The sequence below is a fragment of the Dipodomys merriami genome, unplaced genomic scaffold (genome assembly GCF_024711535.1).
Source record: "Dipodomys merriami isolate MVZ:Mamm:240054 unplaced genomic scaffold, mDipMer1.0.p SCAF_547, whole genome shotgun sequence".
NCBI classification, from domain to species: Eukaryota; Metazoa; Chordata; class Mammalia; order Rodentia; family Heteromyidae; genus Dipodomys; species Dipodomys merriami.
In genome coordinates, this window is record NW_027206121.1 from 202,023 (window position 1) to 215,070 (window position 13,048).

Sequence of the window (13,048 nt, forward strand, 5' to 3'; positions counted from 1 at the left end):
TATTGGAACACTATAACATTAGAAAAACGAATTGTATATATTTTTCCGGTATAACTCTGGGTGAGAAAAATTAAGTTATTACATACATGCATTCCATGGTGTCTAAGTATGTATGAGGTAGAGCACAAATGGTCACTGGAGTCCTAAGATGGATACCTGTGCATTAATAGATTAATAGCTCATGTGTCCCTAAGTGTATTTCAGTAATAACTAGTTTTAGTAAAAATGTGATATAATTTTTTTTGGTTTCAATTATTCAATTATTTTGTGGGAACATTAGTTTTTATGAATTCTACATGTATATTAAACATAGACATGAATTGCTTTTATACTATACCAACTAATGGACTGTGGATTTGTCTTTAGTGTTCAATGCTTTACTTCACACTTGAAACAATCTTCCCTTATAAGAAGGCTTTATGCTTTTCCAGCTTATGTATAATGGTTTGAGCAGGAAAATCTGGGGCAAAATCACACAGGTTTTTTCCTGACTCTGTAATTTGGCTTATCTTCCAGCCATGCTTCCAGAATCATCTGTTCATTGTCAACAGCAAGAAAGAATGAACGGATCTCTGGTGAGTTGCTTTTTATTCCTCTTTACTGTACATTCCATATTATGAACCTAAGTATGTCTAAGATTTAAAAACAGAAAAAACAGGTCCAGCTTGAGGAACATGTTCATAAATTAATTAAAAATTGCTTATAGATTTAGTAGTTTATAAAATCTCACCTTTTGTCTTGAGTGCAGATTTGCTTGTTTCCAATGTTTTAAAATTTATTTATTGAGATGAAATGATTACTTAAATTTCCACAATATTTTGGTATAGTTAGCCAAAGTCAAAACACATTTTTAACTTTACAAGGCTAATTGTCATCATCATGGTCTATGAAGCTTGTGAACTCTACAAACTTTGACAATACAACTATCTCTTCCATGTCGGGTGATATGCACATTTCTTTCTTTGTGCTTAGTGTAAGCTATTCCCTCTTTCTCTCTCATTCCCTCCCTTCCACCACTGCCCTTGAGTTGTGTATATAGTTCACTTTCATGGATGTCCAGGGCAGCTGATAGACCCCTTTGCTGTATTTTATCACTTGTTTCTTTCTGATTCTATACCCTCCTCCTAGATTCCCTCATATGTGCACTTGTATATCAGGGAGACCATATGTCAGCTTGGCTTATTTTGCTCAACATGATTTGTTCTAGTTCTATTTTCCTACAAATGTCATTATTTTGTCCTTTCTAATGGCTACATAAAAAATTCCATTGTATATAGGTACCACAATTTTGGATCCATTCATCTGTAGTGGGCATCTATGTTGTTTCCATATCTTGGCTATTGTCAAAAGTGCAGCAATGAACATGGAGGTGCATGTGTCCTTGTATCCTGGTTCCTGTTGCTCAGGGTAGATACCTAGGAGTGATATAGCTGGGTCATAGGTAAGGTGTATGTTTAGTTTTCTGAGGAACCTCCAGACTGCTTTTTCCAGAGTGGTTGCATTAGTTACATTCCCACTGCTAATGCATTCCCACCACTAATCTTTCTCCACATCCCCACCTTCATTTGTTGTTGTTTGAATTTAGGATCTAAGCCATTCTGACTATGGTAAGGTGGTACCTCAGGGTTGTTTTTATTTGCATTTCCTTTATGCCCTGGGATGATGAACATTTCCTGTGTTTAATTGCCATTTTTATCTCTTCTTCTGAGAAATTTCCCTTTAGATCCCTTTCCCATTTAATTATTGGTTTGTTAGATTTGGGAGAGATTAGTTTCTTGAGTTCCCTGTATATAGTGGATATTAGGCCTTTGTCTGGTATATTGCTGGTAAATATCTTTTCCCAGTTGTTTGGCTGTCTTTCTAGTTTGGTAGCTATGTCTGTAGCTGTGCAGAAACTTTTTATTTTAAGGTAGTCCCAGTTGTCGAGTCTCTCTCCAATTGTTGTGACCCTGGGACTCTCTGTTCAAGAAGGTACTGCTTGTGTCTTTAAGTTCCAGTGTCCCTCCTACTCTGTCCTGCAGTAGTTTCAGAGTTTGAGGTTTGATGTTAAGATCTTTAATCCATTTTGAGTTGATATTAGTGCATGGTATTAGGCTGGGGTCCACTATAGTTTTCTGCATGTGACTGCCCAGTTTTCCCAGCACCAATCGTTGAAGAGTATGTCTTTAGCTCCTCCAGTGTATGTCTTTAGCTCCTTTGTCAAACAGCAGCTGATGGTAAGTATGTGGTTTTATTTCTAGGTCTTCTAGTCTATTCCATTGGTTTTCAGGTCTATTTTTGTGCCAACACAAAGCTGTTTTGTTGTTATGACTCTATAGAAGAGCTTGAAATCTGGTATTGTGATACCTCCTGCTTTGCTCCTTTTGCCTAGGATTGCTTTGGGTATTCTAGGTCTTTTGCAGTTCCCGATGAATTTTTGGGTTGTTTTCTCTATTTCCATAAAGAATGTCATTGGGATTTTTATTGGAACTGCATTGAATTTGTATATCATTTTTGGCAGGATGGCCATTTTCACAATATTGATTCTGCCTATCCAAGAACATGGAAGGTCTTTCCATTTCCTGGTGTCCTCTTTAATTTCTTTCTTTAGGCTTTTATAGTTTTCACTAAATAGGTCCTTTACATCTTTGGTTAGGTTAATTCCTAGCCATTTGGAGGTTATTATGAATGAGGTTGTTTTCCTGATTTCCCTTTCTTCTTGTATATTGTTGATATACTGAAAGGCAACTGATTTTTGTGCACTAGTTTCATATCCTGCTACTTTGCCCAAGTGAGTTATAAGTTCTGTGAGTTTGGGAGTGGAATTTTGGGGGTCGTTTAGGTATAAGATCATGTCATCTGCAAATAGGGATAGTTTAATTTCTTCCTTCCTTTTGTGGCTCTCTTTAATGTCCTTTTCTTACCTTATTGCTCTGGCTAAGGATTCCAGAACTATTTATTCTAGATTTTCTACTCACTAGCTTTCGTTATTTTTCTCGCTCTCTCTTTTTGTATCTATTTTTCTATCACTTTTTCATTTTCTTTCTCTCAAGACCTCTTCCGTCCATCTGTCTCTTTTTTTCTTTTCTTCAACTGATCTATCTGGGAACTAGTTTTTCTTACTGATCAATTTAATTTGCTGATGTGGCTCTTAGAATTCAGATTTTTATTATCCATTATATAGGGAAAGTGTTGCCTAGATAGTTCTATGGGATTCCAGAGCCAAAGAAAATTAGAAAAACCTAAAGACATATACACATAGAGAGATTGTTAGTTATTTCATTATAATTTTGATATGAATTTTTCTCATTACTATTATTTACTATTTGCATATATTCTTCAGTTTTTTTCCCATTTTAAAATCAGATTTTCTGTGCAGTAGTTTTGGATTGGTTTTATATTTTCTAATGCATTCCAGTAATTAACATATTTAGAAATATTTGAGAACATTTTCTTTTATACCATGTTTTTTCTTTTTGGTTCATTGTACCTTTTGAAGGAAAAGTTTTAAGTGTATGAATTTAAATAATGTTTAGCTTTGTATCAGATACTTTTGGTGTCCTATCCAAGGAGTTACTGTCAAATCTAATGTCATGAAGCTTTTCTTCCCTCCTCTCTTCTTTTCTTCCTGCCCTTTCCCTCTCTTTCCCTCCTCTCCACACCTCTCTTGCCCCTCTTCTTTCTTCTTTTCCCTACCCCTTTGCTCCCCTTCTCTCCCTGTTCCACTTTTTCTTTTCTCTTTAGCTCTGAGATGAGGATTGCTGTGTTGTCACAGTTGGTATCTAACTTGGAAACTCATTTGATATTCCTACCTCAATCACCATCATACCTTTCTTGGGCTAGTACTGGATCTTGAACTCACAGCCCTCATAGTCAGTTAGCTTCTTCATTCAATGTTGGGCCCATCACTTTAGCCATGAGTCCAACCTGCTTATTAGCTGCTTAAATTGAGTTGTCTAGTCAGGCTGGTTTATAGACCTCAGCCTCCAAAGTAAGTAGGATAGGATACCAGTTGAGCCAGAAGCAATTGTTTTGTTTATTCTTACCTGAATATTTAACATTAACAGTTAATTGGATATTGCAATGAAACAAGATTATTGTTATTGGTTTATGCAGAATTAATATTCAACCTAAACTCAAATATTTCATGATTCAAATTAAGTGTTGTATTTTATTTCAAATAATCTTTTCAAGAAATATTTTATTACTCCCTCACCTATAGTCTATATTGTAGGAGGTAGGCAATGTTCACAAAAATTCATGCTAGCAGTTCTTTTTTACTTAGGAAGGAAGTATCAGGATATCTATGACCTCACTACATTCTTTAGAAAATTAATAACAAAAATGATTGACATAGGATATTGTTATTGTGGGAACTAAGTCAAATCTTGTATGGCCTTATCAATCATTAGCTACTTTCTCAAGTACTATTACTCCATTTAACATTAACCTGGACACTGTGCTTTTTGTAGATCTACTAAAGTGGTATGTAGTCCATGTGATATCCTTAATGTGTTTTGATTGCTTACAACAATACTTTTTAATAGAAAATCTAAATAGGCTCTTCACTGGGAAGAAAAAGTAATTTTTTTTTACTACATTGTTACCCTAATATGTAGTAAATTTTATCAAAACATCTTTCTGGTACCTACTTATATTTAATGTTATCATGTCAGGTTATTAGCTCCTTAGAATTGTTATCTTCTTTCTCTTGCTAGCACCAAAAATGTGTTCTGATTTATTAGGGAATCTTTGTATTTTAATTAGTGTTAACATAGAGGCAAAATATTTGATTTTTAATTCTCCCAATGTATAGATGACACAAAATACATGTTAAAAGGGTGAAATTCCAGACCTACTGTTCCCATGACTGAAGGCTAATTATTTGATGGAAATATACCCTCACAGAAGCTGGTGTCATTTGATGATTTGTCTGTGGACTTTAGCTGGGAGGAGTGGATGGACCTGGACACTGCTCAGAGGACCTTGTATAGAGATGTAATGCTGGAGACCTACAACAACCTGGTGTCTTTGGGTGAGCAAAAGTCATACTAATTTGCAAAGTCAAATGATTTGTTTTCAGTAGATAGCTGAATATTTGTCAGATTTTCAATAGTATTTAGATGTAAGGTTCCAGTGTGTGATAAGTATCATTTCTTCCAAAGGAAAACTTCAACTTTATCATGTAACTCCTGAGGCAATTTTATTCTCATTCTTCAAGAAGCAAATCAGAAATTTGACAAAAGTTTTAAACTATGCTCCACTAACAGGAGACTGTCTTCCCAAACTTGAGGTGATTATTTTAGGTGGTATACAGTAGAAGAGGTATGACTATTGGAAATATGAACTGGAAATCACTAGTTGAAAGTGGCTATTTATAATCCAAACCTGTCCCTGGGTGCAATGGCTCAAGCCTATAATCCTAGCTACTCAGAAGGCTGAATCTGGGGAATTTCAGTTTGAAGCCAGCAATGGCTGAATAGTCCCCATGAGACTCTTATCTCCAACTAACCACTCAAAAATTAAAAGTGTAGAGGGGACTTAAACTGGTACATTGCTATCATAGAGCACAAGGGCCGAGATTAAGCAACAAAACCGGTAAAATAAATCCAAAGCTGGGGGAAAGTCAATCATGAAGCCAGTGAGAACTGAGAAACAACATTTAAGAGCAACATTGTGAACAGGATGTCTGAGATGTTAGAGGAATGATGACTCAGCATGAACAATAGTTCTGCACTGGTTCTTATTAGCAGGGCCCTGTGTTCCTAAACCTAACTTGATTGTCAAGCTGGAGCAAGGTGTAGAACCATGGATAGGAGAAGCCTCAGACAAGAATTTCACAGGTAAGTTAATGCACCTTGCATAGTGACATTGGATCCAGCCCCCAGTTGGTAAGTTCATCTTGTGCTGAACTGAGCAATAATGTTCCTAGTCAGAGAATTATGTGATCCTTTTATCTCCTTTGTGAATCAAGAATTAATATGGAGATACCCTGAATTCTGTGTGGCAGTTGAGTTATAGTTAGCAATTCTCTTTCTCTGTGTGGAAATCATTCTGAAACAAACCAACAAAAAGTAATGGAGGAAATGAGATATCATTTTCTTTGAAACTAGCACAATCCGGGTAAGTGGAAATAAGGAGTACTTCTGGGCTACTATCCTTTGAGAAAGCAAATTTCTTTTTTTTTGGGGGGGGGTCCAGTCGTGGGCCTGAACTCTGGGCCTGGGCACTGTCCCTCAGCTCTTCAGCATAAGGCTAGCGCTCTACCATTTCAGCCACAGTGCCACTTTCCGGCTTTTTTTTCTGCTTATGTGGTGCTGAGGAATCAAACCCAGGGCCTCATGCATGCAAGGCAAGCGCTGTACCACTGAGCCACCTTCCCAGCCCCAGAGAAGGCAAATTTCTTATCAGTCATGGTTGGCAGAGACTGGGATTCAGAACCAAAGATTTTAGTATAGAGAGGATAATTGAGTGATCTTTACCTGGAGGATATTTGGTCTTCCATGAATCTAAAAGGCAGAAGTGTTAGAAAAGGAATTTTGATGAAACTTTGTTAAAGATGGAGAGAAATGGTTTTTAAAATTCTCAAAGGGACCTAAAAGTAATTCTTACTAAGACGTTAGAACTGAAGAGATATAGGTATGAATCCTTACTTCTGAGAACAATTCCTGTTTAAGTGAAAGGCCAAGGGGTGTATAAAACATTCTTTTGGTCTCTGAATCTAGGAAATATTACTTTTCCTAACCTACCAGTTAAGAAAAAAGCAGCACAGTACATAAATTTTTTCAAGAAAAATGAAAAACACAGCAGCTATCCCCTTATGATCAAACAAAAGTATATTTGAGAAAAACAACACCATAATTACTAAAGGCAGATGGCTAGTACTTGGCTTAAAATTCTAGCAGCACATAGTTGAGTGATTTGAGTAAATATTTCCTCTGATATAAAAGAAGAAAAAATTTAAACACAAAAACATTATTTTCCACTGGAAGTAATCAGTATTACTTCAATACATTTGAGAAAAAAGCATATATTTTCTATAAATCATTTCTGACTTTGATATTTTAAAATCTCTAACAGTTACAATGAAATAAATGTCTACACTAAGTGAACTTTGGATTTTACTTATTTTTTATCTTTTTTTCTATGACTCATCTTAGATGTCCCAGGAATTGAGGATGTGATTAAGATGTGCCAGCAAAGTCCAGATGAATGTCTGTGTGAAGCAACAGTCACGAAAATTAACACAGTGGAGGAAAGGGTGAGATTAGTAATGACCCTTAATTTGAGCTCAAAACATAAGCCAGAGGTGATTAGAAATAATGTGAACTCCTTAGAGATAAGTACTGAGGATTTCATTGAGTAGCAGAACATGCTTCTCTATAGTGAGCCTGATGAGATGCATGCTGCATGTAGGCCTGGTGTGTCTCCTGTAATTGAAGAATCCTGCAGATATTCAGAACATTTTAGTCAAAAGTATGAGAACTCCAAATGAGCTGCAGAATTTTGAATATGGAGAAGGGAAGTATTAAACTCAGAGACCATATTCTTTTTTTAAATTTTTCTTATTTAAAAAGCTTTTTTGTCAGTTGTGGGGCTTGAACTCAGGGTCTATGCACTGTCCCTCAGCTCTTCAGCCCAACGCAGTGCTCTACCACCTGAGCCACAGCACCAATTCCTGTTTTCTGGTACTTTATTGGAGATAAGAGTCTCACAGACTTTCCTGCCCTGCCTGGCTTTGAACCACAGTTCTTAGATCTCAGCCTCTTGAGTAACCAGGATTACAGCATGAACCACCAGCGCCTGGGTTAGAGATCATATTCTTTTTTTTTTGTCATGGGGCTTGAACTCTGGGCTTGGGTGCTGTCCTTGTGCTCTTCAGCTCAAGGTAAGCACTTTACTGCTTGAGTCACAGCACCACTTCTGTTTTTCTAGCAGTTTATTGGAGATAAGAGTCTCATGAACCTTCCTTCCTGCCCGGGCTGGCTTTGAACCGCAATCCTCAGATCTCAGCCTCCTGAGTAGCTAGGATTACAGGCGTGAGCCACCAGCGCCCGGCTAGAGATCATATTTTTTAGATGTAATTGGGTTTGTGTGAGAGAGACCTTCCACTTAGTAAATATAGAAAAGACTATAAGTCAGCTCTCCTTGTCTAAGAAATACTTCAGAGAGTAAGGAGAGCACCTGAATGTATGGTCTGTACGAAAACATTCTACTTTAGCCTTATAGTCACTACACATCAGAAAATATACTCAGGACAGAATCCTTGTCCATGTAGTGGACATTAGTCCATTAGTCTTTCACTAAAGCAATATACCTTACAAAACCTCAGAGCAAATCTCCAGAGGAGTAGTCTGATGAGTCTCCAATTTGCAAAATTTATCTTTCAGAAGTCAGACCTGACTTTCCAGCCTGAAACACCCACAGTAGAACTATCCAATGCATATGAGGAATGTAGGAAATTTCCCACCCAGAAGTCATGTCTCAGCAGGCATTGGAGAACTCACACAGAAGAGAAAACTTCTGAATGCAAGAAATGTGGAAAGACCTTCAGGCAGTCATACCTCATTTTTCATCAGAGAACACACACAGGAGAGAAACCTTATGAATGTAACAAATGTGGAAAATCTTTCAGACACAAGGCAAACTTTACTGTCCATTGGAGAATCCATACAGGAGAGAAACCTTATGAATGTGACAACTGTGGAAACTCCTTCAGACAGAAGTCAGACCTCACTTTGCATCAGAGAAGACACACAGGAGAGAAACCTTATAAATGTGACAAATGTGGAAGGTCTTTCACCCGTAAGACACACCTTCATGTTCACCACAAAATACACACAGGAGAGAAACCTTATGCATGTATAAAATGTGGACAGTCTTTCACCCGTAAGGCATCCCTTCATGTTCATCAAAGAACACACACAGGAGAGAAACCTTATGAATGTGACAACTGTGGAAACACCTTCAGACAGAAGTCAGATCTCACTTTGCATCAGAGAAGACACACAGGAGAGAAACCTTATAAATGTGACAAATGTGGAAGGTCTTTCGCCCGTAAGACACACCTTCATGTTCACCACAGAATACACACAGGAGAGAAACCTTATGCATGTATAAAATGTGGACAGTCTTTCACCCGTAAGGCATACCTTCATGCTCATCAAAGAACACACACAGGAGAGAAACCTTATGAATGTAACAAATGTGGAAAATCTTTCAGACACAAGGCAAACTTTACTGTTCATTGGAGAATCCATACAGGAGAGAAACCTTATGAATGTGACAACTGTGGAAACTCCTTCAGACAGAAGTCAGACCTCACTTTGCATCAGAGAAGACACACAGGAGAGAAACCTTATAAATGTGACAAATGTGGAAGGTCTTTCGCCCGTAAGACACACCTTCATGTTCACCACAAAATACACACAGGAGAGAAACCTTATGCCTGTATAAAATGTGGACAGTCTTTCACCCGTAAGGCATACCTTCATGTTCATCAAAGAACACACACAGGAGAGAAACCTTATGAATGTAACAAATGTGGAAAATCTTTCAGATACAAGGCAAACTTTACTGTCCATTGGAGAATCCATACAGGAGAGAAACCTTATGAATGTGACAACTGTGGAAACTCCTTCAGACAGAAGTCAGACCTCACTTTGCATCAGAGAAGACACACAGGAGAGAAACCTTATAAATGTGACAAATGTGGAAGGTCTTTCGCCCGTAAGACACATCTTCATGTTCACCACAGAATACACAAAGGAGAGAAACTGATGCCTGTATAAAATGTGGACAGTCTTTCACCCGTAAGGCATACCTTCATGTTCATCAAAGAACACACACAGGAGAGAAACCTTATGAATGTAACAAATGTGGAAAGTCTTGCAACTGGAAGGCAGAACTTACTATTCATCAGAGAACACACACAGGAGAGAAGCCTTATGAATGTAAGATGTGTGAAAAGTCCTTTACCTGAAAGTCAACCCTCAACAAACATAAAAGAATCCACACAGGTGAGAAACCATATAAATGTAACGAATGTGCAAAGTCTTTCATCCAGAAGACGGAACTTCATGTCCATCAGAGAATACACACAGCAGAGAAAGCTTATGAATGTGAGATATGTGAAAAGTCCTTTACCCGAAAGTCAACCCTCAACAAACAAAAGAATTCACACAGGTGAGAAACCATATAAATGTAACGAATGTGCAAAGTCTTTCATCCAGAAGACAGAACTTCGTGTCCATCAGAGAATACACACAGCAGAGAAACCTTATGAATGTAAGATATGTGAAAAATCCTTTACCCAGAAGTCAAACCTCAAGAGGCATAAGAGAATTCACACAGGTGAGAAACCTTATGAATGCAATAAATGTGGAAAGTCTTTCAGCCGGAAGTCACATGTCACTTTGCATCAGAGAACACATACAGGATAGAAACCTTATGAATGCAACAACTATGGAAAGATTTTTAAGTGGAGGTCACACATGATAGAATTCACACAGTTGAGAAACCTTATAGATGTAGCAAATGTGGAAAATTATTTAACCAGAACCTCCCAACTCAGCAGGCATAAGTGAATTCATACACATGAGAAATCTTAGGAATATAACAAATGTGGAAGATCTTTCACCTGGAAAAAACTCAGTTTATATCAGAGAACCCACACTGGATAGAAGCCTCATGCATGTAGCAAATGTGCAGTTTTTCACTCAGAAGGCACAGCTTAGGATTCTTCATTGACTACCCACAGGAGAGACATTATGAATACAACAAATGTGGAAAGTTTTTCAAGAAGACATAGGTCAGTTTGTCTCAGAAAATACCCAGAGGACAGAAGCCATATGAATGTAACAAATATGGAAATTCCTTAGCCATTAAAGCATAGCTGAGCCCTGGATTCAAATAGAACATGACATCTATACAATGAATAGATTATTCTATGCCACAGGTCCATGTTGGTTGTTGTGGACATGTTACTCCTGCCTATGTTATTCCAATTGTCTAACCATGGGAAAGTCAAGTGAGCCTTAACTCTACATCCTTTATATTGCAGCTCATAGATAATATCTACTGTTTCCTGTGATCTCAACCCAGCTCTGAGGGAAGGGTAGATTGTTTTTAAATACTTCCTCAGAATCCCAACACTCCTGAGTGATGGTAATGAGAAAAGAATCTAGTTGAGTGCTGGAGAGCTATCTCCTGGAACCCTTCATTCCTCTGCATGGTGTCATGGAATCCAAAGCCAGAGCAAGTTTTTTTCCCTTTCTTCAAATCTTCATCAACTTATCCTGGAAATACTGATGCTCTAGTAGATAGCCTAAGCCACGAAAAGATTCAAATCATGAATGCCTACCAGGTCTACATTTCCACTCCTGACGAAAAATAGGTCACCTTCTTCGAAATGGACTTTTTCTGAAGGACATGAGGAAGAGCACACTTGTACAATCCACTCACCATCTTGCTGTCAAAGACGTCTAGGGAGCCTTTCTGATCAGTAGGTGACCCCATCTGTGATCATTGTTCTACATGGCTCCCAAGATGGTTCACAGATCAGAACATTCTGAACCAATTACCAATTGATATCTGTGCCAAGAATTCACTTTTCCTTGACTGATTGGCCCCGGTTAGTCTTTTGTCCTACTGAAGTGATGCTATGAAGGGAATGACAACTTTCTGCTGATTACTGATGTGAGTCAAACACGCCAGGGGTCAAGGTCAGCTGACTGATGTGAGTCAAACACGCCAGGGGTCAAGGTCAGCTGAGAAAAGTTATCTGCCTCTTCAGGTACTCCTCAACAATCAGGGGCCCAGTCAGTCTTACCCTCACCAGGTGCTTCAGGATAGATACCCAGTCACTCCCACAGTCCTTAACTCACTGAGAACCATCCAAGCTATTTTCCCTTCATCATCCACTATGCACTCTACTGACCTGATGACACTACGCCTTGTGACTACTTCCTCAGGATCCCCCTAGTCACAGGGACAAAGTTATCTTCTCTTTCTCTCTTTCAGGGACAGTTATCCTCTCTCTCTCTCTCTCTCTCTCTCTCTCTCTCTCTCTCTCTCTCCCTCCCTCTCTCTCTCTCTCTCTCTCTCCCCCTCCCTCCCTCCCTCCCTCCCTCCCTCCCTCTCTCTCTCTCTCTCTCTCTCTGTGTCACACACACACACACACACTACTCTGAAAACCCATCTAAAATTTCTGGATTTCCATGTCTAATGTTTTCTATTTGGACATCAACACAAATAAGATGATGCACAATTTGTTTCATGATATTCTATTACTATATTTATCTTTTTTTGTTTGTGCTCATAGAGAGCTTTAAACTCATGGCACATTAGTCTTTGGTTTTTATGCTCAAGCTTGGTGCCCTACTCCTTATGCCACATATCAAATTTTGATATTGTTCTATTTTGTATCACGAGTCCTTCTGATAAGGGCAGTGAAGGTGTGCCCCCTGTTACATTTTCTCTTCTAAGATGTTTACAAAAAGATGTTTACATTCAAAGAACTACAATATTTTAAATTAGAAAAGTATTTTTAAAAATGGTTTCATTGGGCTGGGAAGGTGGCTCAGTGGTAGAGCGCTTGCCTTGCATGCCTGAGGCCCTGGGTTCGATTCTTCAGCACCACATAAGCAAAAAGAAAAAAAAAGCCGGAAGTGGCGCTGTGGCTCAAGTGGTAGAGCGCTAGCCTTGAGCTGAAGAGCTGAGGGACAGCGCTCAGGCCCAGAGTTCAGGCCTCACGACCGGACCCAAAAAAAAAAAATGGTTTCATTGCAGAACCTTAAGTCAAAATGTAGTATTTTGTTGCATATTTAAAAATAAGTAAAGATATTGTTTGGGTTTTTTTTCTTCCTTTTTTTTTTGTCTTTCCTGGGCCTGGGCACTGTACCTCAGCTCTTCAGCTCAAGGCTAGCGCTCTACCATTTCAGCCACATCACCACTTCTGGCTTTTTCTGCTTATGTGGTGCTGAGGAATCAAACCCCGGGCCTAATGCATATAAGGCAAGCACTCTACCACTGAGCAACCTTCCCAGCCCCTATTAGAGAATTTTTAAAA

At 38.4% G+C, this 13,048-nt stretch overlaps 2 protein-coding genes across 2 annotated transcripts; both read left to right on the forward strand.

The window, feature by feature from the left end:
* Positions 1-518: 518 nt before the first annotated feature.
* LOC138811662 (zinc finger protein 717-like) lies at positions 519-7,511 on the forward strand. The gene is made up of 5 exons (XM_069999365.1): positions 519-575; positions 4,888-5,014; positions 5,730-5,822; positions 7,140-7,240; positions 7,422-7,511. The coding sequence occupies exons 1-5, from the start codon at positions 519-521 to the stop codon at positions 7,509-7,511; spliced, it is 468 nt and encodes a 155-aa protein (XP_069855466.1).
* Positions 7,512-8,336: 825 nt separating this feature from the next.
* Positions 8,337-10,476, forward strand: LOC138811664 (zinc finger protein 658B-like). Its single transcript, XM_069999366.1, is given in 4 exon segments — positions 8,337-9,739; positions 9,823-10,140; positions 10,142-10,331; positions 10,333-10,476. Coding segments are annotated over 4 exon segments (2,055 nt in total).
* Positions 10,477-13,048: the final 2,572 nt, after the last annotated feature.